The sequence below is a fragment of the Heteronotia binoei genome, chromosome 16, assembly GCF_032191835.1.
Source record: "Heteronotia binoei isolate CCM8104 ecotype False Entrance Well chromosome 16, APGP_CSIRO_Hbin_v1, whole genome shotgun sequence".
In the NCBI taxonomy this organism is placed as follows: Eukaryota; Metazoa; Chordata; class Lepidosauria; order Squamata; family Gekkonidae; genus Heteronotia; species Heteronotia binoei.
Genome location: NC_083238.1, coordinates 36499893 through 36527233, shown reverse-complemented (window position 1 = coordinate 36527233; position 27341 = coordinate 36499893). Strand labels below are relative to the sequence as shown.

At 44.2% G+C, this 27341-nt stretch overlaps 1 protein-coding gene across 4 annotated transcripts in view; it reads right to left on the bottom strand.

Moving 5' to 3' along the window:
• Window positions 1–958: 958 nt before the first annotated feature.
• OSBPL6 (oxysterol binding protein like 6) overlaps window positions 959–27341 on the bottom strand; it is a 194242-nt gene continuing 167859 nt past the window's right edge. For 3 of the 4 annotated variants that reach the window (XM_060256911.1, XM_060256913.1, XM_060256912.1), the window contains 8 exons: window positions 26966–27103; window positions 26578–26641; window positions 24994–25072; window positions 21860–22004; window positions 19393–19537; window positions 16233–16359; window positions 10139–10261; window positions 7217–8201 (listed from right to left, as the gene is read on the bottom strand). In XM_060256911.1, coding sequence (XP_060112894.1) covers window positions 8093–8201; window positions 10139–10261; window positions 16233–16359; window positions 19393–19537; window positions 21860–22004; window positions 24994–25072; window positions 26578–26641; window positions 26966–27103 — 930 coding nt within the window. In that variant the 3' untranslated portion in view covers window positions 7217–8092. Of the gene's footprint in view, window positions 2671–7216; window positions 8202–10138; window positions 10262–16232; window positions 16360–19392; window positions 19538–21859; window positions 22005–24993; window positions 25073–26577; window positions 26642–26965; window positions 27104–27341 lie in introns of those variants that run through there. The other variant, XM_060256910.1, reaches the window with a different exon arrangement.

Sequence of the window (27341 nt, the reverse complement as noted above, 5' to 3'; positions counted from 1 at the left end):
GGACAGGGCCATAGGAAGTGCTTTGTGTTGCAACTATATCCAGGGGTGGAATTCTAGCAGGAGCTCCTTTGCATATTAGGCCACACCCCCTGATGCAGCCAATACTCCAAGAGCTTACAAAAAAAAAGTCTCAAACTCTTAGAGTATTGGCTATATCATGGGTGTGTGGCCTAATATGCAAAGGAGCTCCTGCTAGAATTCCACCCCTGGCTATGTCTAAACATTCTAGAGGGCTAGAAAGCAATGCTAGCTTTTCATTTGCTTATACTAATTAATACTGGCATCTGCTTTAACTTAGTGAAGACTCTTTTTGAAAGCTGTGGGTGGATTTTCCTGTGAACACAAGCGGCCTTGCAATATGCAAATGGGCATTATTCAGATCAAAAGGTTTCCCCTTTAAATCTCATCTGATGCAGTCTTATGAAAGAGCTGGTATGGTACTCACCCCAGGGAGTCCCAGGTACAGATTCCTGAACCACTGGGTCACCTTTGGCCAGTCATCATCTTTCAGTCTTAACTTAATTCATAAAGCCGCTGTGAGGATAAAATGGGAGACCCCTCCCCCTAGACAAACCTCCCTGAGTTTTCTGGAAGGATGAAGAAGAGATTGGATTTATACCCCATCCTTCACTCAGTCTCAGAGCAGCTGACAATCTCCTTTCCCTTCCTCTCCCCACAACAGACACCTTGTGAGATAGGTGGGGCTGAGAGAGCTCTGAGAGAGCTACTCTTGAGAAGACAGCTCTGAGAAAACTTGTAACTGACCCAAGGTCACCCCAGCAGGTGCATGTGAAGGAGAAGGGAATCAAGCCTGGTTCTCCCAGATTAAAGTCTGTATACTTAACCAACTACACCAAACTGGCTCTGGAAAGGAAAATGGGATACCAATGTAAGGAATAAATAAAACAGTAGTAAAGTGAAACAGACAGCTAACACATTAATAAAATAGATCCACGACTTTCAAAAATAATTTGCGTGAATTTATTGAGGCCCGTTTTCTTACAAATGGAACATTCCTGTGTACAACATTCATTTGGAGAGGCACAGTTCTTTTTTGTTCTTTTTTTGGTAGCACAACATACATACGCTGTGATCCAACGTCGTGATATGTACATGCAGAAAAGAAACATGTGCGCAGCTGGAGCTACACATCTGGCTCTGCCTCAGCAGTTCCCACTCCTAAGGGGAGGGGGAGAACACTTAAACCAAAACAGTGGCTTGTTTCTTTGGCAATGGGAACAAGCAGAGCAGGTGGCACTCCAACTGCTGGTTCTCTTCTCTTCTGCCCTTGCGCGCCACTTCTTGCAATCATCAGAGACGGCAGTCTCGTAAACAATAACTAACTTAGTGTCACTCAGTGGAACTCTGGTGCCTGACCCTGTGGACGTCGGTGTTGGTCAGTCTTTCAAACTTGCATTCGCTGCCTTGTGCTCAAGTTTTTATTTTAAAGAGTAACTTTCATCAATGGTCTTAAACTACAAGTTTTCTTGTTAGAACTAAAAACAAAACAAAACAAAACCCCTCACTGCACAAAATGTAGCACATTCCCCCCCCCCCCGTTTTGAAAAAGCACAAATTCAAAATCAAACGGGGGTTTCATTACGTTCTTTAAGGCTTATTATTGATACTTTCTGCCATAACAATTTCCAAGTGAAGCGACGAAAATCTTGACAATGAAATGTTATTTTACAGGGAAGTCATTCAGGGGTGATTTGGTGGGAACCACGAATTTTGTCAAGACGAACCACTGAGAAAAAAATGAGGGGTTCACTTGAACGCCCACTGAAATCAATAGGAGAAAAACCCACCACTCTGTTTTAATAGCACTCAGGTTTTCCCACTGAAGTCTAACAGGACATGCATTAATCTGGAAGTACTGAGTCATAAAGGAAAGTTCAGTCTTCACCTTTTATGTTGCTCTGAGCATTATCCAGAAGTGCTGCCATGCGTGCTCTTGACACTCTTTGTGAACACTGCATTTGCTATAAATCAATCTGCAAAGGCTTAATCCCATTCCCTTGGATTTCCCTCTATTTCATAACAAGCCCAGCCCCGGCCTTTCTCATTTTTTTATCCTATTAGGGAACTGTTACAGAAGGCCAAAAAACTTAAATTAAAAATCATTTTGTCTCAACTCACATCAAAACACCTCACCTTCGTCCAGCAAAGGCGGTGATGGAATTCTGGGACTCACCAGTTCCAAAGTGAGCAGAAGGGGAGGGGCAGCTCTCTGTGCCCTGGTGTTGACCTCGCAAGTCTCAGCAACAGGGGAGGCTCTATGGACTTTCCCACCATCTTAAAAGCCCCCGGACCTAGGAGTCTGCCCCCAAATCTTTAGGTGTGGTCCCAAATTCTAGCTAATAGAGGAAAGGGCAGGAGAGAATATAAGGGGGAAAAGAAACTCTTAAATGTTTCATGTGACTACACGGAAGGAAGAATTCCATTGACAAACTAAAATGTAGTCACAGCTCGACTGGGCTCTTGGTTTGTAAAGTCTCCTTTTGGCTGAGAAATGGGGGGATGGAACTGGTTAATGGGACAACATGCCTTCCAGTGAATTGACTTAAAAGCATTTTTAACAAGGAAGCAAATGATACAAATTATATCTTCTTGAGGTTATCATGAAGCTTTCAGGAGAGGGAAGAGTCTCAGGGTAGAGAAGAACTCAATCTGGAAATTTAATACAAAAAAAAAATCTGTATCATACGAGTTCAGTTGTTTGCAGAAATACACAATATTTGCATTTCTGTTAGCTTTTGGATGTGTATTTGTTCTTGCATGAGTTCAGTTATAACTTTTAATGCATAATTTTATTTAATGCAGTATTTCTATTTGATTATTCTGAAAATTCATTAATTCATAGTGTCGTTATAAGTCAGGAGCGACTTGACGGCACTTAACATGCACATTTGAAAAAACAAACATGTTATAAACGTATGTATTAGCTGTCTACATCATAGGGGAGGGTTCTTCTCTTTTTATTTTTATTTTTTAATGGCATTTCGGGGGGGGAGTCAGTTAAAAATAAGGAATATGTAATATTCATGGCACCAACTGTACATCCAGGGCTTTTGTGTAGCAGGAACTAATTTGTATATTAGCCCACATACCCCTGATGTAGCCAATCCTCCAAGAGCTTATAGGGCTCTTAGTATAGGGCCTACTGTAAACTCCAGGGGTATTGGCTACATTGGGGTGCATGGCTTAATATGCAAAGGAGTTCCTGCTACAAAAAAAGGCCTTTGTACATCTACAATGTGGCTGTCTGCAAAACCACTTTGCCATGATCAGTTCCCATGCTGTATTGGTAGCATTTGAAGGCACCAAACACAAAAATCGCCTAATTCACCCTGCAGCACTGGTGCCCCCTACATCACAAATCTCCTTGGGGATTTTTTTTTTTTAATTTTTACAGACAGCACAGGATAAAAATAATTTAAATAAATAACGTGGGACAAGGCAATGCTGCAAGAACCCAGGTTACTGGGCAACTGAAGTGAGGAAACTCTTCTATGCTACCAATGCAATATGGAAACTGACCTAGGAAAACTATTTTTATAACAGCAGTCACTATGGCAGAGAATGTATAAAAATCCACAGCAAGTATTTGTGATGGTTCTAAACAAATGGAAACCAAGAATTTCAAGAAGTGTTGCTCTGTTAATCTTGCTGGAAAACTTTTGTCTTGATTTAAATTTGGAGGAAATGACTTGAAAACTACAATCTGAGTGCTGTATTGAAATGTTTTTTTGAATTCACGATGGCCAGAATCCACAGAATTGTGCAACTATTTCAGTGAGCCTAAGAGCATTAGACTCAATGGGATGGACCTAAATGTTGCTTTCTGCTAACAAAAGGGACTTTCTTTATTTAATGGAATTTCCCAGCCTCCCTCCATCTTATGCAGCCCACTCAGCTCCCTAAAATATACTTTCTGGGGAGATGGGAACCTTAGGAAGAACAAGAGAGGCAAACTGCAGACCTGCAGCAGGTGGGAGGGCTTGATGAAAATTACCCCACCTTCTTCTGGTAGAGTAATTTTGTTTGACTTACCAATGTTTCTTAAACCCTCACCCTTTAATGCCACAGTGCACTGCTTCTGAGAGTTGCTAAAATGCTTTCTAGTGCGTCAGAGATGCCAGTCCCAGAAAAAACCCTGAAAGTTGTCCACTAGCCAAGTCCTTGAACAAGTCAAAGTAACAGATGGAAATCTTGGGAAGACATCGGCCAGATGGAGGTCAATGCTGATCTCCTGTTTCCCTTCCTGCTACAGGTATTAAAACCTGAGCAAAATCAATAGGCTGAGCCTTTTGGCATAAGCCCAAGGTGCAAGAGCCAAAGGGCCCTCCCAGCCCATGGTCCGGAAGCTGTGGGTTGAGTGAGCCAGCCCAGTTGGGTTCTGGTTATACTGAATTTTCTGTTTTGTTTGCTTTTTTTCAGTAAATCTCTTTTTGAGTTCCTAGTCAGAGGAAAAGCAAGATATAAATGTACAAAACAATAACCTCTTTGGATTGTGGCCACAGAGTTAAAGTGCTTGGTGTAGTTCCATCACTGAAACTAAATCAGTCAGAGAATAATTCAGAAATTTGAAGTACCAAAGGCATTTTCAGCCAGGACTCAAACAGCTGTTTTGTTTGCAGGGCTTTCTTTGTAGCAGGAACTCTTTTGCATATTAGGCCACACACACCCAATGTAGCCAATCCTCCAAGAGCTTTCAGGGCTCTTAGTACAGGGCCTACTGTAAGCTCCAGGAGGATTGGCTACATCAGGGGTATGTGGTCTAATATGCAAAGGAGTTCCTGCTACAAAAAAAGCCCTGATCAGCATATTAGGGCACACACCTCTGATGTAACCAATCCTCCTAGAGCTTATAGTAGACCTTGTACTAAGAGCCCTGTAAACCCTTGGAGGATTGGCTACATCAGGGAGGTGTGGCCTAATATGCAAAGAAGTTCCTGCTACAAAAAAGCCCTGATTACATCCATTGTCACCTTTTCGTGTTTATTTACTTTTAATAACAAGAGACTGTGATGTAGTGGTTAGGGTGACTACTGAGAATTGGGAGAGCCAGGTTCGAGCCTCCACTCAGCCATGATTGATCCTGGGTAACCATTCTTGGAACTTTAACCTACCTCCTGAAGGAGAGAACTATGCACTGCCCTGAGTTCCTTGGGAGAAGGGTGGGATAAAAGGAAATGAATATCATTACTGTGGCAAATTGTGTGGTTTTATTTAAAGAGTTTGGGTGGCAGTGTAGCAAACGTACAAAATAAAGACAGCACACGAAGGGAGACAGAGGGGTCTTTCAGGATTTTCGCTACCACCCTAACAACTTCCTCTGCTTCTCCAGCCAGGATTCTGAAGATTCCAGCCGAACATCTCCTGACATGGACTAGACAATTCACAATGCAATCACTCCCTTGACGTTTCTAGATCCTCCTGGCTACATTTAAGCCTCATCCAAACTAGGAAAACCACAAGCGGGAAGTGAAGCTCAGAGACGAGATGCAGTTTGTACATTTAATGACTATACAGTGTTGCTTTGTGCCAAGTGGCAGTACGTTTTTTGGGGAAAGCAACCCAACAAAACACATGGAGGCCTTTATGCATTCGTTTGTCAAGATGTTGCACATCATGGGCTCGGAGAACAAGAAAAACAACATGGAAAGTAGATGTGTTAAACAAAGTTACAAAAAACGCTTTGTTACCCAGCACCTGATTATCCAGAATGTTCAGTCAGCCAGAGGGCGACCTCCTCCCTCTCAGCTACCACACTTCTGTAACCGCAGGCGTTAGAGCACCCCCCTCTCACTTCTCCAGCTGACCAGACTGATCCCTCTGGCTGCTGCTGGGTTTTTGACAGCCAGATGACCTCATTTTTGGGTGCCTTCTTCCCCCTCAGTTTGCCTCAAACTGTTCAGAGCCAGTCTGCTGAAGAGCTCCTAGGCTATGAAGTAGAGCTGTGCTGCTTTGGGAGGGAGGAGAAGAAGGGTCCAGCCAGATGTGATGGTTGTTATTGTGATGCTCCCCAGGAGCTAGGTAAAGCCGGATCTAGGGGGAAGCCAGGGCCGGATCTGGGAGGGGGCAGCTGTCCTGGGCGCCAGAGCAAGGGAGGGTGCCACCTGCACCCCTTTCCCCTCCAAAAATAGGAAGATCTTCAAGGTGGGAGGATAGTGGGGGGTGCCATTTTTTAACTTTGCCCCCTCTCCAAAAATAGGTACATCTGGCCCTGGGGGAAACAGAGGTGGCGCTTGCCCTGGGCGCCACCAGAGGAGGGACGCCAAATTGGGTATGGAGTCCATTCTATTCTATGAGCCCATAAGATAGAATGGGCCCATAAAGAGGCATTGTTTTTTAATTTTGCCCCCCCCCCCTCAAAAAACATGTAGGTCCTGGGGCTAGGCTTAGTTACTGCAGATCCCTCTGGATGGGGGGAGGGGCAGAGCAAATAAGCTTGAGCATGTGGCACAACTGATTGACTGGCCCATTCCCCACGAGTGCCAGATAACAAAGCTTTTACCATAAATTTGTCAATGGACAGCCATGCTTTAATCACTTATTCTCACACAAAGAAACTGCAAGCCCACCTGTTGCTCTATGGAACTTTGGACTTCAGGAAGGAAATAAATGAGGACACCCCCCCCCCCCCGGAGCATTACATGCCATGTATGAAAATATATGATTTTGCAACATGTACAAAAAAAAAATCTCATCTGCCCTCAATGGCTAGGAGATGCAACAAGGTGTAAGCGACTCCCGGCATTAACAAAAGACAAGATTACCTAAAAATCACTCCCAGTAAGGGATACCCATTTCATTACACTTTCAAACAGCAGCCACTGGGTGCTACTTTATGACCAACTAGGTTTTTGTTCTCGATCCAAAAAAAATAGAATTGTTTTATGAACAATGATAAAATATAATTTGGTATAAAAAGCACACTGAAAGCAGTTAAGATACCACCAGCACCCGGTGTGTGTGTTGCGTCACTCCTCCCAACTAACTCCCCAAAAGTATGTAACGAAAGTATATAACAAGCATTAAAAAAACACAACTGAAGACAGAGAGAGAGAAATGCTAACAAGATGGTCCTTCCAGAAAAACAGCCAGATGCTTTTCTAATGTCCTTTTGTGCTTAACACTCCTTTGACGCTTCAAGGAATTCAAATTGCATAAAGAGTTATGAGAAATGAGACAAAGTCTGAGACATGGGAACTCATGGTAAGAGACAGTCTATTTATCACAGCCATCAGGCATCAAGAATATGACCCTAAGATTTGCTGCCAAGGTCCTCACAAAACCGACCACCTTCTTTCAGTCTGACCATACATCAACGCTTAAAGCATGTTATCAGCGGATCATTTGTCCTTCACAATCGCTGTTATTCCCCCCCCCCCTCTGAAATTAATATACTCTCTCCATTATTTATAATATGAACAAAATACTGGTGGCTTTAAAAATCTGCCCTTGACAAAGGTCTAAGAATACAATATTTTAAAACGATGTAATGTACAACTTTCACATTATTTTTAAGGCATGAACAATGGTATATGGATGCAAAGAGCTTCCAGAAAAAGCATTACGTCTTCTTTTTAAATACTTTTTTACATGGCCACTCCAAGCATACCACATCAAAGAACTAAAACCTGAAGCTAGACGTGAAAGAGTCTTGCGAGTCAAGATTTTCATAACAGGATGGACATTCTAGGCAAGTTTAGTTTAAACGAGAACTTCTGTTACTTCTTCTGGAACTTTCCATGTCTACTGTAAGCACCAGAGACTCCTCAGAGCAACTTTGGCTAACTCGGTACACGTTTCTCTTGTGCCGCATTTTCCCGTATTTGAATATTTAAAGGGTGTGTTTGGGGTTTTTTTTTTGTATATTCTTAAGTGAAATGACTGCGGCAGAAATGTTCAGGGTCTGGGCTTAATGCACTTTTGGACGTCCATTATAAAGATGAATACAAAAGCAAATGAAAGATTTCTTGCAGACCCACAAACCACCCTCTCAGCTATAAGAAACATGTTGTGCATAGTTTTTTTAAAATCTTTTTAAAAAGAGTGATATGTTTACTAGATCTACATTCTCAGTTTACCAGAGTACGAGGGATTCTATTTTACTGAAGCCAGGATCTTTTCGGATTTCCCAGTATGTGTCATTAGAAACCCAAGCTTCTCTTTGATTGGCATCGACAACTTTTCTGCAAAAGAGAAAGAGAAAGAGAAAGAAATGGTAGTTAGAGCCAGGGCTTTTTTTGTAGCAGGAACTCCTTTGTATATTAGGTCACACATCCCTGATGCAGCCAATCTTCCAAGAGCTTACAGGGCTCTTAGTACAGGGCTTACTGTAAACTCCAGGAGGACTGGCTACATCAGGGGTGTGTGGCTTATTACACAAAGGAGTTCATGCTACAGAAAAAGCCCTGGTTAGAGCAAATAAAACTTGCATTTGATTCACAGACTAAACAGTGAAATCCTTGCCAATAGCTACTTACAGGGAAGAGGGGAACTGAATTTGGACTCCTCTTCAACTGCTTCAAAAAATGCTCCGTATGCATAGCCCCAAAGGCTGGAAAGGGGAGCTGAACGGCATCCAAACAACTAGGGATATTCAGGTAAAACCCTTTTTCTGTATGCTGGATCTACGTGTTAATGTGTCAGATTCCCTCCCAGGCCAGGCCTTCTATGGTGCATCAATGTGCACCTTATACTGCAGACTATGGTGCATTGTGCATTTACTGGACTGAGGACTGCCAACAAGCCTTTGAGAATCTTAAAGCCCTATTCACCTCAGAGCCCCAGATGAAAACAAAAAGTTAATTGTTCAAGTTGACACAATGTCACTATGGGTGGAGTACTTACAAAGCAGGGCCCCAGGGGGAAATTACACCCTTGTGCCTATGTCTCAAAAATGTTATCAGAGAACGGAAAGACACTGGTTGGCGTGGGACAAAGAGGCAAGGTGAACAAAGCAGGAGTCAAGTTACATCTTTAAGACCAACCAAGTTTTATTGAGAACGTAAGCTTTCATGTGCTAAGCTTACGTTCTCAATAAAACTTGGTTGATCTTAAAGGTACCACTTGACTCCTGCTTTGTTCAACTGCTTCAGACCAACATGGTAGCCCTCTTGAATCTATCTAAAGAGGCAAGATGTTATCAGAAAGGCTGCAGCCAGATGGTACGTGTGGGAGGGGTTAACACTTGAATGTTCCCAGATCCCAGGCAATTTGCACAGGAATGCTTTTAAGTTACACCTTTAGTTTCCAAGGACATGACAGATCTTCCAGACACGTGGGCACAAAGAAAAGTGGGAAAAGACGGTGGGGGGGAGCAGGAAGAAGTGTGGAAATGAAAGCAATACTTGATGGCAGCCACACAACATCCTACAGCAAATATTCAATGCACCATAGTCTACAGTATAAGGAACACATTGCTGCATGGCAGAGGACCTGGGAGAGATTCTGACATAATGTGAAGCTGGGTAGATTATGGAGAGGTCCATCAATGGCTAAAGGGAACCTTCACGTTCAGAAGCAGCTGATCTCTGAATACTAACAGGCAACATCAGGGGAAGGTCCTGGCCTCTACGCCCTGTTTGCTGGCCTTCCAGAGCAACTGGAAGTTAACTGCTGTGTGAGGCAGGATACTGGACTAGATGGACCCTGGAATGATGTTTTTCTTACACTCTTAAGTTCAAGGATTTTACAATATTATAACTCCACAGTAAATTAAATCCATTTCCATGTCAGTGCTCAAACCAATTTTAAATCTGTGTAAAGCAGAACCATTTCGATGTATAAAGTCATTGTTGTAAAGACATAATCCCTAGATTCCCTTTTTGCTCTGTTTTCATCTTGTACACTAAGAAAAGCTGTACTTTTTTCATACAACAGAGTGCAATTTATTTTGTTTTCCAATGTTGAAGACAATGACTTTGCAACTTGTGTTAAGGGGGTTTTTTGTAAGGAGGTTATTGTAAATTCCCGAACTACTTCTACAGCTATCACCTTTCAGTCCCTAACAATACGCTAGGAGTAATTTTTTTTAAAAAAACCTTTTATTTTAAATTTCCAGTTTGTTACTACACAGACAGTGTATGTATCGGTAGGTAATAGACAAATTCCTGAATTAACATACTTAAAAAATTTTGGTACATGTTCCATATTGTTTTCTTCTAAGTAGCGCCTTCGACTTCTCTGGAGTTCTTCTATCCTTTGTTTTTCTGCTGCTGCTGCTTCTAAGTTCCCTTCCTCCAAAAACCTACAGTAAAGAAATTAGATCTTTCAGTAAGATTCTAACATTTAAGTAGTGAAACAACCAAACAAGAAGAGATGCCTACCTCACTCTTCAAGAGCCACCATTCCCATATGCCAAAAAATGCACAATAAGGTAAAATTAAAAGGGATTTCAAACAATTATAGGACCCTCAGCAAAAAAAACAGACAGGACTCTCTGGCAGATCCATAATTAGATCTTCCTAGCATCTTTTTAAAGCTCAGTTACAACTATTGCCAGGGGGGAGGGGCTTAACTCTTTCACATACATCCTCCCAGTATTTTGCAGATTGGTGTAAGGAGAAAAGACAGGTATGCGTCTTTGTTTTCCTTTTTCTTTAGAGGGCTGTAACAGATCAAGGGGCCCAATTTTGATCTGAAGAAGATATTGGATTTATATCCTGCCCTATATTCTGAATCTCAGAATCTCAGAGCAGTCACAATCTCTTCACTCTGGCCAAATTGGCCGGTTTGTTGTAGTAGTTAAGTGTGTGAACTTTTATCTGGGAGAACCGGGTTTGATTCCCCACTCCTCCACTTGGACCTGCTGGAATGGCCTTGTGTCAGCCATAGCTTTCACAGGAGTTGTCCTTGAAAGGGCAACTGCTGTAAAAAGCTCTCTCAGTCCCACCCACCTGAGAGGGTGTCTGTTGTGTGTTTGTGTTGTGGGGAGGGGGGGGGGTAGATTACAGGAGATTGTGACCGCTCTGAGATTCAGAGTATAGGGCGGGATATAAATCCAATATCTTCTTCAGATCAAAACTGGGTCCCTTGATCTGTTACAACCCAGAAAAAGGAAAACAAAGACACAGACCTTTCTTTTCTCCTTACAGGTCTAATCATAGTGTGTGTGGGGGGCACAGTTTCAGTTAGCAAAATTGTATGGAAATGGAAGGGTTAAATTCACTCTGCTCTTCTTGTCTCACACCCATCTGAATCAAGGTCATGCCAAGCTGTGATTTGTCTTCAAAAGACACAGATCCATGATCTCCATTAAATCCTGTTTGATCCTCAGGTGACTTACTATTCTATGGGGTTCCCCCCCACCCATCAACTACATCATACATCCATAAGAAAGACTGAGTTTCTTCTGAAAGAAATTAGCCTGCTTTCTTTTATTTATTTTTATTTATGGTATTTGATTTATATCCCACCATTCCCACAAAGCAGGCTTGGTGGGGGGGACATTCCATCAAAAGAGTAAACAATTAAAGCAATATTAAAATTATAATATAAAACAGCTAAAATACAAACTTAAAAGCATAAAAACTCTGCCTCTACAAACATGACCAATCAGGTCCAATCAGATCACAAGATCGCCCCGGGAGGGGGGGCTAATTAGAGGGCGGCATCCACTTCCTCAAGTGAAGGCCTGGCGGAAGAGCTCTGTTTTGCAGGCCCTGGAAAATTGCAGCAGGTTCTGTGGAGCTCATTCCACCCGGCAACATCTCCTGGTGGTCCATGGTCCTAGTCAAGGTGATTTGGACATCTCTGGGACCAGGGATCACCAGGAGACATTGAGTTGCTGATCTTAAAGACCTACGGGGCTCATATGGGGAGAGGAGGTCCCAAAGGTGCATTGGCCCTTGGCCACATGGGGCTTTGAACGTAAGTTTTGATGACACAAGTGCATCCTGGAGTAGAAAGGCGAAAATGCTTCTCTAGGAACATGCCTCCCATTCACAATATTTATAAGCATTTGCATTGAAAGAAAACTCAAGATCTGCTACTCAATTCACCTGGCAGCTTTTTAGTGGATTGAAACATTTTTCAATCAGTCAGTCTGTGTAATCATCTACCTGTTACTGGATTCTACTACAAACTTTAAAAAAGAAAAGTACAGGGGTGCAAAATACATGTTTCCAACTCACATAAACCACCCAGAGCCTACAAATTTGGTGTAGTGGTTAAGTGCGCGGACTCTTATCTGGGAGAACCGGGTTTGATTCCCCACTCCTCTACTTGCACCTGCGGGAATGACCTTGGGTCAGCCATAGCCCTGGCAGGGGTTATCCTTGAAGGAGCAGCTGCTGTCAAGAGTCCTCTCAGTCCCACCCACTTTACAGGGTGTCTGTTGTAGGGGAGGAAGATAAAGGAGACTGTGAGCCGCTCTGAGACTCTGAGATTCGGAGTGGAGTGCGGGATATAAATCCAATATCATCTTCTTCTTCAAACAGTAAACAATGAATATATTCCAACAATGTTTAGAATTTTGGTGACAATGCCCTTAGTTGCCAATGATGTACAGTGCACCAGAATTCTATATAAAATGTAAACTATATAAAGTCCCAGAGAGTTATCGTGGTAGATAACTCACTGAAAATGTCATGACAGTGTGCGATTGCAATAAAAAAGGTCAACGCCATGCTAGGAATTATTAGGAAGGGAATTGAAAACAAATCAGCCATACCATAATGCCCCTGTATAAATCGATGGTGCGGTCTCATTTGGAGTACTGTGTGCAATTCTGGTCACCGCACCTCAAGAAGGATATTATAGCATTGGAAAAAGTCCAGAAAAGGGCAACTAGAATGATTAAAGGTTTGGAACACTTTCCCTATGAAGAAAGGTTAAAACGCTTGGGGCTCTTTAGCTTGGAGAAACATCGACTGCAAGGTGACATGATAGAGGTTTACAAGATTATGCATGGGATGGAGAAAGTAGAGAAAGAAGTACTTTTCTCCCTTTCTCACAATACAAGAACTTATGGGCATTCGATGAAATTGCTGAGCAGTCGGGTTAAAACAGATAAAAGGAAGTACTTCTTCACCCAAAGGATGATTAACATGTGGAATTCACTGCCACAGGAGGTGGCGGCAGCTACAAGCATAGCCAGCTTCAAGAGGGGATTGGATAAAAATATGGAGCAGAGGTCCAAAAGTGGCTATTAGCCACAGTGTGTGTGTGTGTGTATTGGCCACTGTGTGATACAGAGTGTTGGACTGGATGGGCCATTGCCTGATCCAACATGGCTTCTCTTATGTTCTTATGTTCACAATATCTGAAATTCACATGTATCTAGCTCATATACAGTCTCCCACTTTCAACAAGGATAAAATAGCAAGCTGACATTAATTGTGTGTCTAACTGGCATCTACAAGGAATCAGACAGAATAAAATATATGCACAAGGAAATTCAAGAAACAGTTGTAGAATTCAAGCAGTTGTCCAAGTAGTCATTTTATTCCTGGGTAAGGTCATAGAGCGGGCGGTGGCGACTCAGCTGCAGGGATTCCTGGAGGACACTTCCGCACTGGATCCATTCCAGTCCGGCTTTCGGCCAGGTCACGGGACGGAGACAGTTCTGGTCGCCCTCATGGATGATCTTATGCGACATCTGGATCAGGGCGGCTCTGCAGTGCTGTTGTTATTAGATCTGTCAGCCGCTTTTGACACGGTTGACCACCAGCTACTGACTGACCGCCTCACCGATGTGGGGATACAGGGATCTGCCTTGCAGTGGCTGACTTCCTTTCTCCAAGATCGGGGACAAAGGGTGGTGATAGGGGAGGAAGCATCCCAGAGGCACTCCCTTAGTTGCGGGGTGCCGCAGGGAGCGGTCCTATCCCCGATGTTATTTAATATCTATATGCGCCCCCTTGCCCAGATTGTCAGGAGGTATGGACTGGGTTGCCATCAATATGCGGATGACACCCAGCTCTACCTAATGATGGGTGGCCAGTCTGACTGTACCCTGGAAAATCTAGACCTGGCATTACAAGCCGTGGCCTCCTGGCTCAGACTGAGTCGGCTGAAATTGAATCCGACGAAGACGGAGGTTCTCTACCTGGGTCGGGGCGGTCCGGGGAGAGAGATCCAGCTGCCGGCCCTTGACGGGGTGCCACTAATACCGGTCCCCAAGGTCAAGAGCTTAGGCGTGCTCCTTGAGTCCTCCCTTACAATGGAGGCTCAGGTGGCAGCCACTGTTAGATCTGCCTTTTTCCATCTTCGGCAAGCACGGCAGCTGGCCCCTTACCTGGACCGCAGCGACCTAGCGACGGTAATCCATGCTACGGTCACCTCAAGAATAGATCACTGTAATGCTCTCTACATGGGGCTACCCCTGACGCTAACCCGGAGACTACAACTAGTGCAGAACGCTGCGGCACGGCTGTTAATGGGGCTACCACGACGGGGGCACATTCAGCCAGTGCTGAGAGAGCTGCACTGGTTGCCTGTTGTGTTCCGAGTTCGCTTCAAGGTGTTGGTATTAACCTTTAAAGCCCTTTATGGCCAGGGACCTGCCTATCTACGGGACCGCCTTTCCCCATATAGCCCCCAGAGAGCACTGCAATCAGGGACAAAAAATCTGCTGTCTGCCCCTGGCCCTAAAGAAGCCAGGCTATGCGCAACAAGATCTAGGGCCTTCTCGGTGGCGGCACCAGAACTCTGGAACACCCTCCCAGAAGCTATAAGGGCCCTGCGGGATCTGTCGGCGTTCCGCAGGGCCTGTAAGACCGAACTGTTTAGACAGGCATTTCTGGTTGACTGAAAATGGGCTGCCACCGGACATCCTACAGAAGCTGGTGGTCATAGTCAAAACCCAATACCGCCAGACTGGATCGAGATAGCGTAATAGTTTTAAACTGATAAATGTATTATGGTTTTATATGTTTTATGGAATTGATTGTTTTTATGATACTGTAAGCCGCCCTGAGTCCGCTTGCGGAGAGGGCGGGATATAAATGCAAAGTAATAAATAAAATAAATAAATATTCACAATAGCAACGTATCATATATATATATATACACACACACACACACACGCTATACTATAGCATCTAGGTGGAAATGTAAATCACCACCATCAATTTCTTTATGGATAAGATCTGGAGATTTTTTGTTATGGGGAAAAAAACTGTACTATAATCAATACAGAGGAACTGCTGGGTGTACTTCTGATTTTCCAGTGATTTGGTTATCCTTGTTAAATCATATGGTTTTAATGGATAAAGTTCCAAGTCATTTATATCCCATAAATTTGCTGCAATTGCAATCTGATTATCTTAGTCACTTATCTCACAGTTCTGTATTTGGTATTGTTATTACCCATAACATGTCTATTTGTTTGGAGAATGAATTTATTTTATTAAAATAAAGTTTAAATCTTGAAAAAAACATTCCTGAAAGACACAAAATTAACTTAGTGTACTGTTATATCACAGGCAAATAATATTGTTGAAATGTTTTCTTTGGCTATTATTTCTGGGCTCTAGGTGGATTATATGATTTTTACATAATATTTTGTATGTTCCTGAACTCTGCGTTTCTTTTTTTCAGTCTAAAGGCTTTCCATTCGTCTTTTTGGGGGGATTTTTACTTAAAACCACCATGATTGAACAGCTTGGTTGTTGTAGATTTTCCGCGCTGTGTGGCCGTGGTCTTAGCACTGTGAGACCTGACATTTCACCAGCAGCTGTGACTGGCATCCTCAGAGGTGTAACCCAGAAAACTGGAGTTCTCTCTGTGTCAAATTGAGAAGAAGTTGGCAAGCAGGTAATTTATCTCTACTCAGGCAGGTGGGGGTAGGGCTGAGTCATTATCTTGTGGGAGCTTCCTGGGCTGTGACATGCTAATGGAGGAGCTTACTTGAGGGGATTATTTTGTATATGGATTGGCTTTTGAAATTCTATCGTAAATTGTAGGGCATTTTGTGTTTTTCAGAACTGGAAGCCATGTCCTATTCATTTTTAAACTTCCTTCCTGTTGAAATTGTGTTTATGTTTATGAATTTCAATGGCTTCTCTGTGTAATCTAACATGATAACTGGATGTGTTGTCCAGCATTACAGTGTCTTAGAATAAGATACTGTGTCCTGTTTGAGTTAGTCTAGAGAGTTAGGCTAGAGAGCCAAGTCTCACAATGCTAAGGCCATGGCCACACAGCCCGGAAAATCTACAACAATCAATGGACTCAGGCCGTGAAAGCCTTCGACAACATATTGAACAGCTTCTTGCCTTTGATCTGGCCGGAATCGTGCATCTGTTTTTGGAAGAAGGTCTTTGAGTGCAGGATCCAACTCGTTCAACTCAATGGCAAACCTCGTAAAGCCATAATAACGCTCATAATTGGTTGGCATGGAGCCTGTATGAACAGGGAAGATAAAAAGTTGGCAGTTAAATCTTTGTGAACATAAAACAAGAGTTGTGCATCCAGAAGAATGCGCTGCACAGGAAATAAGAAATAAACCATGTTTTTGCTCCACTCATGTGCTGCCAAAGAAATGGTGGAGAATGACAGCATCAATCACCCGTTTATGATCATGGACTAAGATCTGGTTGATGTGTTACTCTCAGCTCATGTACTACAGAGGGACAACCATGCTAGCCTTCTGCAGCCCTAATAACCACGTCTCAAGGCACCTCAAAGACTAACAAATTCATTGTGGCCTAAATTACCATACACACACTCAGGCTCAAATTTCCCACTCTAACTACGGAAGCTGACTGGTTGATTCTGGCCCCTCAGTCTCAGTCTAAACTACCTTAAAAGCCATTAACTGCGGAAAGGGTAAACAATGTGGTAAGCCATTTTGGGTCCCCACTGGGGAAAAGGCAGAATAGAAATAAAGAGGGTGGCTGTGAGATGAGGGGAAGCATGTCTACATGTTGCAACTGAAGCCAACATCAATCCACCTTGCTCAGTATTGCCAGTGCCTATTGGCAGAGGCTTGGCAAAGTCATTGGAGGAGATTGTCCCCCTTGCCTTATGCAACTTGCTGCCATGTTTTAGAGCCTAGCGGAATGACCAACATTCCGATGAGTTGTCCTGACACTGAATCTGGCTTCATTCCCCTCCTTACCCACTTTGGTGGTGGAAAGTGCCACCAAGTCCCAGCTGACATGGCAACCTTGTCGGGTTTTTGAGACAAGTGGTTTGATATTGTCTGCTTCTGCATATCAACCCTGGACTTCCTTGGTAGGCTCCCATCCAAATACTAACCAGAGACAAGTTCGCTTCAGACATCTGACAGGACTGGTCTAGCCTGAACCATCCAGGTCAGGGGAAAACCTACTTTACAACCAGCCATAAAACCAAGATCCATTACATCACAATGATGTCATAAAACCATGATCCATCACATCACAGTGATGACATAAAACCATGATCCATCACATCACAGTGATGACATAAAACCATGATCCATCACATCACAAACTGGCTTTCTTTCTTTGTCATTCTGTGCTGCAAACTGATCCGCTGTGGTTGGGTGACATATTAGTGATGCCGCAGTCACAGTAATGCCACAGTCACATTGCACCACCCACTCTCCAATCAGCATCTGTTTCCAATTCAAAAAGGAATTGGTTTCTCAAGAGTTCAGTTTGAATGACAGCCAAAATCCACAAAACCATTACTGCTCCTTCCAAAATCCACAAAACCATTAGTGGTTGAAAGTGCCATCAAGTCACAGCCAGGGCTGGCTCGTCCACTAGGCAAACTAGGCGGTTGCCTAAGGCGCCGAGAGGCGGGGGGTGGCAAATTGGGCTCTTGCCCCCCCCCTCCGGTGCCCCAGGCAAGCACTTAGCTTGCCTCCCCTCCTCCCCTGCAGCTGCCACCGCTAGCCCCCTGCGGGTCACCGCCTGCCCACCCCCCCAGCGCGGCATCCGGCCCACCCTCCCGCTCGCCTGCCCACTGCCGCTAAAAGCAGCAACGCTTCACTCGCTCCCTCCCTTCCCCCTGCTCACTGGCTAAAAGTAAGCTTTGTCGGCTTCACAGCTCGCTCGTGCGTGTTTTGTCTCATAACAAAATGGGCAGGCGCAGGCTGCAAAGCTTACTTTTAGCCAGCGAGCAGGGGGAAGGGAGCGAGCGAGCAGAGTGCCGCTGCTTTTAGCGGCGGTGAGCAGGCGAGTGGAGTGCCGGGAAGGGGGCCCAGGACACCGCGTGGGGAGCCGGGGTGGGTGCTTTGGGGGGGTGCCAGGCAGCAATTCTGCCTCGAGCGCCCCAGGGCGTCGGGCCGGCCCTGGTCACAGCTGATTTATAGCAACCCTGTAGGGTTTTCGAGAGAAGAGATGTTCAGAGGTCATCTGCCATGGCCTGCATCTGTGTAATGACGAAGAGTTCCTTTGGAGTCTCTAGTACTAACCAACGTTGACCCAGCTTAACTTCCATGATCTGATGAGATCTGGCTAGCATGACCATCTGGGGTAAGGGCACTGCTACAGCATTGGAGCACAAAAAATCAAAAAGCATAATGAAAAATATACAGCCACTCAAAGAAGTTCTGCCATTGATGTAATCTGACAATAGGGCCCATGTAGGAAAAGAAGAAAGGAGTCCAGTGGTGCAGAGTGGTAAAGCTACAGTACTGCTGTCTAACTCTCTGCTCATGACCTGAGTTCAATCCTGGTGGAAGCTGGGATCAGGTAGCTGGCTCAAGGTTGACTCAGCCTTCCATCCCTCTGAGGTCGGTAAAATGAGTACCCAGCTTGCTGGGGGGGGAGGGGGAGTGTAGATGACTGGGGAAAGCAATGGCAAACCACCCCATAAAAAGTCTGTCATGAAAACGTTGTGATGTGATGTCACCCCAGAGTCAGAAATGACTGGTGCTTGCACAGGGGACTACCTTTACCTTTAGGAAAAGGAGAATAAGGGTTTAATATCAGTCTTTCCAGAGCCACTCCATACTGGACAGGATGAACACCCTTCACAAGGAGTTGGATCCATTCCAGCTTTTCACTTGATCTCACCCCTAACCTCCTTCCTTCCTCCAGCTCCTATCACACACATTTTTTGTCCTTGCGGGTATCCTCAGCAGTGCACCTGTGGTCCAAGGGGTTCTCCTCTCCTTTTTCATCACACATGAACACCTGTGAAGCTGCCTTGCACTGAATCAGACCATTAGTCCATCACAGTCAATACAGTCTACTTAGATTACTTAGATTATCAGCAGCTGTCCAGGGTCCCATGCAGAGGTCTTTCACATCACCTACTATCGTTTTTAACTGGAGATACTGGGGATTAAACCTGGGACCTTCTGCCTGAGCCAAAGCACCAAGGGAAGGGGAAAGGGAAGGGGAAAGGAAAGGAGTTGGATCCAATCTCTCTCCAAGGAGAGCTAAGACCAAATATATATGTTCAAATGTATATAAGACCAAATATATTTATTTATTTTACCTGGCCTCCATATACACTTTGCTGAAGGCCCAACTCCACAGTACAATCCTTCGTGCCACTTTCCAAAGAGGCGATGCACCACTTTCCCCTCTTGGTCCATAACGACGCCCTGAACTTCATTTACATTCGAATTCCAATAATTCACCTGAAAATGGCAACAAAACAAAGAATCACAGCCTTTTCCCTTTACTGAATAAACAAACCACCCTATTTTAATGTATCTGAACAAGGTCAACATGAGTAGGAAGTGAGGATGTACACCCACTTCAGCCCCTTAGTAGATGGACAGTGATGGTTCTACAAGATTTAACAACCCCATCACCGCTACTGCTGAGTTTCTATTCAACTGGCCACATGGAGTCCACTGAAAAGACTAGAGACATGTGCCAGCCAACAAGAAAGAGGGACAATACATGAAGGAAGAAAATAAAGTAACTATAGGAGCTATATACATGGTGAGCTGTGTGTGTGTCTGTGCATGTGTGCTAGAACACCTGAACCAGAGGGAACTCTGTACATGGAAGCCTGTTTCCACAGGCAGAGCACACCTGCTGATCAGGGCAAAGATGAATGGAACTTCCATGTTTCAAGGCAGTGGTTCACTGGATCCCAGTTGCTGAGATGGGGTAAGGGAAGATGATGATGATGATATTGGGATTTATATCCCGCCCTCCACTCTGAAGAGTCTCAGAGTGGCTCACAATCTCCTTTCCCTTCCTCCCCCACAACAGACACCCTGTGAGGTGGGTGGGGCTGCAGAGGGCTCTCACAGCAGCTGCCCTTTCAAGGACAACCTCTGCCAGAGCTATGGCTGACCCAAGGCCATTCCAGCAGTGCAAGTGGAGAAGTGGGGAATCAAACCCGGTTCTCCCAGATAAGAGTCCACACACTTAACCACTACACCAAACTGGCTATTCTTATGCCACAGAGTATTGATGGAACTTTCTGTCTGGGGCAATGATGCTTTGTATTCTTAGTTCTGGGGGGCTAACAGTGAGAGGCTTCTAGTGTCCTGGCCCTCCTGATGGCACCTGGTTTTTTGGTCACTGCATGACACAAAATGTTGGACTGGAAGGGCCACTGGCCTTATTCAACATGGCTTCTCTTCTGTTCTATTGCTGTCTTGCTCTGCTGATGTTGTGGGGACATGTGCTAGTTATTACGGAAAACAGGATGCTGTTTTCTGCATTCTCATTTTCCTCACTTGTGTGTCCCTTCTGCTTCAGGTCCTACTCCCCCCCACCCACATTCCACACGTTTTGCTCCCTCTAGTGGTTGATTTGATATTACATTACTTTATGTCCAGCAACACACAGGTGAGGAAAATGCGACTGCTGAAAAGCCCACAGTTTGATCTCCAGATGGCCTCATCTCATGTTCTTAATGTTCCCAAAGAATCATTAACAACAGAAAGGCAGCAGTTTATTTTAAATATTACTCCCTACATGATATTTTGCTCTTCATTGTAAAATATATATATTTTTCTGGAACTTTCAGTCTTTCCAAAAATGTCCATTTTGAACTGTGGCAGAGAACAGAGTGGGAAATCACGGTCATCTTCTCAGTCCTCAGCTTCTGGGGTTTACTGGTTCATTTGGGATTTTTCTTTTAATATTTGCTGGTGGTGATGGACCCACATGTCATTCACAAGAGCTGTAAAGTTCTTGAAACAGCCTGTCCAACCAGAGGTGCTATTAGGATCTTGTGATTATTATTAAATCATTAAATGTGATTATAATTAAATTCAGTCAATTTTTATGACAAGGCAAGGCGAGGAAAGGCAGTGTGATATGATGGTTAGAGTGCTGGGCCATGACAGGGGTGGCCAAACTTGCTTAACATAAGAGCCACAAAGAATAAATGTCAGATGTTTGAGAGAAGGAAGGAAGGAAGGAAGGAAGGAAGGAAGGAAGGAAGGAAGGAAGGAAGGAAGGAAGGAAGGAAGGAAGGAAGGAAGGAAGGAAGGAAGGAAGGAAGGAAGGAAGGGAGGGAGGGAGGGAGGGAGGGAGGGAGGGAGGGAGGGAGGGAGGGAGGGAGGAAGGAAGGAAGGAAGGAAGGAAGGAAGGAAGGAAGGAAGGAAGGAAGGAAGGAAGGAAGGAAGGAAGGAAGGAAGGAAGGAAGGAAGGAAGGAAGGAAGGAAGGAAGGAAGGAAGGAAGGAAGGAAGGAAGGAAGGAAGGAAGGAAGGAAGGAAGGAAGGAAGGAGATGGGGAGGGAGAGAGGTAGAAAGCAAGCAACTTTAAATGCAAGTTGCTGGCTTGGAGAAGTGATTTAAAGAGATAAATGCCTTCTCCAAGCAGGTCAACAGGGCATTGGAAGATATGAGAGCAACACAGTATTTGTGAAAAAGCCACATGTGGCTCCTGAGCTGCAGCTTGGCTGGTTCTTGTGAGGATAACATAGAGGATGCAAGCCGCTTTGCACCCCCACAGAGGGAAAGATGGGGCCCAAAGGAAAGAAAGAAGTTACCTTGACAAAGGTGAGTTTACAAATGCAGGCACTACTTTTTGTGTTTCTAATGGTTATTTCTCCATAATGTTCTATCCATCTCCTTCCGCTAAGGATGTTGTGTATGCAAGTGGTCACTTTGTTCCATACGTAACAATCCCCATACCTGGAAAGAGAATTAAGTTTAAAAGCTACATTTCAAAATAACAGGGTCTAAATTATCACCGACTCACATAAAAATTAACAAACGCATGCTGGCACCAATATATGAATATAAGGAACATAGGACAGGACAGCACCAGAACTGACTGTTCATGCACTGGACTATGGGAGGTTAAAGAATATGGTGGAACCAGCATGGCATAGAAGTTACACTGTTGGGCCAGTATCCGGGAGAACTAGTTTTGATCTCCCGTTGTGTCATGGAAGCTTGTTATAATCCACTCAGAGCCTGCATCAGCCGGAAGTGCAGGATATAAATCTAATCAAATAAATAAATAATAAGCAAGTTCTGTCAAGGTTCTGCTCACCCTAAGCCTGGAATGAAAATATTTTGGTTTGGATAGCAAGGCAAAACAAGTTACAAAATTACTAGAGAGAGACTAATTCTCACTCTAGCCTAAATGGCATCTGCCACCAGTCTTTTCTGACTATTTCCTAACAACACCAGAGTGAAAAGACAAGCTTCTGGGCCTCTCAGGGAATTAACAAGAAAGTCAGCCCTGCAAGGTAGAATTGCAGTCTGAGTTCCTAAACTAAGATGTTACCGGTAGGTAGTCAGGCTTTTGAGGTTGCTAGAGACAAGTATCCACAGAAGGTTAAAATATAATTATTACAATGCAAAAATATTTTAAAAATAAGGATGAGACTGTGAAGGACAAAACAAACAAAACTTATGCTTTCCCAGCTTAGCTAAAACAGTTTGATAATTGCCAGTCGTAATCCAAAGGATACTGAGTCAAAACTCTGGTTCTCAGAGATAATTCAGGGCCTTTGCCCACACAGGAACAGCAATGCATGATGGATCCCAAGCAAGGCTGAGCTGGACAATCACTGACATGATTCCTGCCGAATGGCCGCTAAGCTAAAAGCGAGGCAAAGGCTAGCTAACTCGTAGAAAGATTTCTGATGGCCTCCAGGCCTGGTTGAGCCAATCACTAATCAAAGAGATGACGTAACTATCTTTCTTTGTTACTGAGACACGTGATCTGCATGAGAGAAAAAAGACGAACTGTACTGCATTTTAGTTGTCCGTTTCTCCAGCGCAAGGTCATCTCTCAGATGTGTGGAATTTGCCAATTAAGAGGCCTAGGGAAGGATGGTACGCCTCCCATGGCCAGACGCAAGCAATTTAGCTTGAAGGTCACTGTGCTGTTGTTTCAACTATCTCTCTGAGAAAAAATGTGTTAGGCCAAAGCCTGAACTAAGATTTTTTCACAGCCAAAGTTCTGTAGAGAACCCTATTCTTTACAAGCTTACCAGGTGACCCTGGGCGTCTTACAATCTCTCAGTCTAACCTACCTCACAGAGCTGGTTGTTGTGAGGATAAAGTGAAGAATAAGATGATAAGCTGCTTTTGGGGGAAAAGTGGGACATTTTGAAAAAAAGAGTTCCGTATAATAAAGATGCAATTCGGATTACACACTATAACCCTCAACCATGTAGTAGAGCAGCACCAGTCTTAGTATGCTTTAGGGGTACTCTGCCACATAAGGTTATATTAACAAGCTTCCTCAGGAGGTGGTGGGCTCTCCTTCCTTGGAGGTTTTTAAACAGAGGCTAGGTGGCCACCTGACAGCAATGAAGATCCTGTGAATTTAGGGGGAGGGAGGAATTTGTGAGTTTCCTGTATTGTGCAGGGGGCTGGACTAGATGACTCTGGAGATCCCTTCCAGATTCTATGATTTTATCCTCACAAGAACCCTGTGAGGTGGTCTGAAACTGCAGGCTGGGAGGGCTGCAAGCAGGGGGGAAAGCCAGTCCGGAGCCCCTAAAGGTATGTGGGCCTAACTGTTAATCCAGCCCTGATGTACACCTTTGGCTGTCTGTCTGTCTGTCTTTCTCTGTGTAAGACAGAGAGAATACACACACACACACAGGGTCATTTTGTAGAAAAAGAGGTGCCAGAGCTCATTAGCACAACTCATTTTCATATGCCACACATCCCTGACATCACCAGAAGATGCACTAAATTATATCAGCTCAGCATCTACCTTAAAATGCTTCTTGAATTATAATTGTCATAATAAAACCTTGCTCTCAACCAATGTTCCCTCAAAGCTGCAGTGTCTTGTGAGCAAAAATTCTACTTTGTGAGCTACTGGCATTAATGTTGTTAGCTACTGCATAAATTATTGTGCTCTGGGGCCATTTTTCCTGAGTTAAGACAAAAAGGTGTGAGCTGGAGGCTAAAAATCTGTGAGGTAGCTCATGCTAACTCAGCTTAGAGGGAACACTGCTCCCAATATACTTTTTAATTTACTTTCTCCTATGTGGCCACAGTAGCACAAAAATTATTTCCATCTGTCTGCTTTATATGTTTTGGTTATTTTCCCAATTTTTTTTAAAAAAAAAAAATTAGAAAGTTTGTCAAATCTTAGAGTTCAGCAAAATTCTCACAGGGGGGTTGAACAATGGAGCCCAGAAGCAAATATTTGGGGGGGAGGGAGGGTAAGAAAGAAAGAGCACAATAAAATTTAGAGGTTCTGGAGCTCCGATCCTGTGAACTCCTGACCAAAATAAGGCCTGCACACCGGACTCTTTTAAGAATATAAGTTGCTTTGTGAATCCTCAGTTTTTAAAAACATGAAATTGTTAGAGGAAATCCAGAAGTTTTAGAGACAAAGATTCCCTTGAACAGTGCAAAGCAAGTGCATTGTACCACCAAGGAACTGCCATAAATAGCGCATGATTTTCAAAGCTGTCTGAACAAACATAATTGTAGCATCTGGTAACAGCTGAGCAAGAAGGTTCAGGCTCTTAAAAAGTTCTCAGTCCTTTGTTGCTGCCACCAACTTCCTCTTGCCTTTTCTAGTGTTGGCTCTGATGCTTTGTTCTTCCTGGTTCACCTGTGATTCCAAAGGACTAAAGTGGCTCCCTTGAGCAGCTGTTCCAAAACAAAAGAATGCACAGGAAAGACCAGAGAACCCGCATACCTTGGAAGAGTCACATTCAGTGTTCCGATGGGCAGGATTTCCATTGACTTGCCCCAAAACTTATTTTTCCACCTAATGTCTGAAAAAAAAGAGTGAAAGGTTCGAAAGCTGAAAAGCCCTGAATTGCTAGTGATCTGTTCATCATGTGATCTAACCCAATTCTGAACAGGCTATTTTAAGGACATAAAGAAAGGTTAATTTTTCTCATTGTCAAGTATGGAAACAGAAACAGCCATTATTGGAGCTATCATAATGAACAGCACAGGTGAAATTTGGCTTGTATCCAGCACAATGTTTCTAAGGTTAGAAAAATATCTGCCTGTGGAATGCAACAACATGAAGAAGAAAAAGAAATTTTAGATTTATATCCCACCCTATATCTGAATCTCAGAGTCTCAGAGCGGTCACAATCTCCTCTACCTTCTCCACCCCCCTCCCAACAACAAACACCCTGTGAGGTAGGTGGGGCTGAGAGTGCTTTTACAGCAGCTGCCTTTTCAAGGACAGCTTCTATGAAAGCTATGGCTGACCCAAGGCCATCTCAGCAGGTGCAAGTGGAGGAGTGGGGAATCAAACCCAGTTCTCCCAGATAAAAGTCCGCACACTTAACCACTACACCAAACTGGCACTACACCAAACATGAACCTGTCTTAATACTGAATCCATCCATTGATCAATTAAGGTTAGTAGTAGTGTCTACTCATGCTGGTAGTGGCTCCCCAGGGTCTCAGATACAGGTCTTCCATATCACCTCCTACTACATGGTCCTTTCAAATGGAGATGCTGGGAATTGAACCTGGGACCTTCTGCATGCAACGCGGAAGCTCTTCCACTGAGCTACAGCCCATCTCCCAAGGCTTTCTTGCTTCCCTTTCAGGCTGCGGCAGGAGGAGGGGATGCCAGAAAGTCATGCTCCGTGGGCAGAAATCATTCCACCACCACCCTCAAATGCTACAATAGACAATAGATGCTACAATATATCATTTTCCCCCTTTTCGAATTAAGTATGATCTTACATTTCAGGCTGCGGTGGGAAGGGGAATGTGAGAAAGTTTGCACTCTGTGAACAGAAATTCTTCCACTCACAGAAATGCTGCACATCGTGCAGGTAGTTGGACTAGATCAGGGGTTCCCAACCCCCGGGCTGGGGACTGATACTAGGCCATGGCCTGTTTGAAATGGGCCGCACAGCCTCGCCCCCCCCCCATGCAGCCTCACCCCTCCCAGCACCTCCCAGGCCGCCCCCCCCCCCCCGCCGATCAGCTGATCGGCCGGGAAAACTGCCACCACAGCAGAAAGGGACACTGCCCTTGCCTCCTTCCCCGGTCTTAAAATGGTGAAAACAGGGGGAGGAGGCGATGGTGAGGCTGTGTGGGAGGGGGCGAAGGAGGGAGGAGGAAACCGAGGAGGAGGCGGCAAGGCTGTGGGGGGTGAAGGAGGGAGGAGGCGTCACGGGGGTGGGGGGAGGCTGAATTGGGTGCCCCTCCCTGCCAGCCCTGGGGCTAAAAAGATTGGGGACCACTGGACTAGATGACCCTGGAGGTCCCTTCTAATTCTATGATCCAAGCATGAAAATGCACATACCTTGCCAAAACACAAAATTCTTTGATTCACAGTGACAGGCTGAAATGGGTGGGTGATGGCTAACCTGAAAGGGGGAAAAAAAGATGGTGGCAAGGATCTATCCAAAAGAGTGCAAAAATACTCATTGTTATCATCAGCTCTGGTTACTTATGCAAAATACATATATGTCCAAAAGTAAATAAATAAATGTTTCTTCTAAATTGGAGTCAGATTTACAAGATGGCATTTTCCAAAATGCTTTTAGTAATAACTTTCTATTTAAAAACCCTAAAACTAAATATTTAAATTCATACCAGCAAACTTTTTTTAAAGTGAAGAGAAATGGTCTTAGCTTAAAAAGAAGTCTCCCAACTTGCTATTCAGGGGCTTTCTCCTAAAGTGATTTTACCTGCTCCGCAAAAAACCTAAATCCTTTGTCTTCCCTAATCGTCTCGTACGTCTCCCCAAGCACAGGGTTGAAAGGCTTGCTTCCTGCTCTGTAGTACGTGGAGGCATATCCTGAGGTTGCAAAGGCTGCGACCAGGACCTGAGTAAAGCGACAAAAATAGCATTTAAGAAAACCACCGAAAAGTGGGTCTGTGGATGATGCTGAAATGAGAAACTCAAGACTGATACAAATATTCATTTCTGGGCAACAGGAGCTTTTGCACCCTTAATCCTAGACCCGCACTAGCTTGTTTCCTGCAATAAGTCAGCGGAAAGAGAATTCCCTGCTTCCCCTTTCCCACTGCAGCCCACAATGATCCATAAAATGTTGCTCTTGG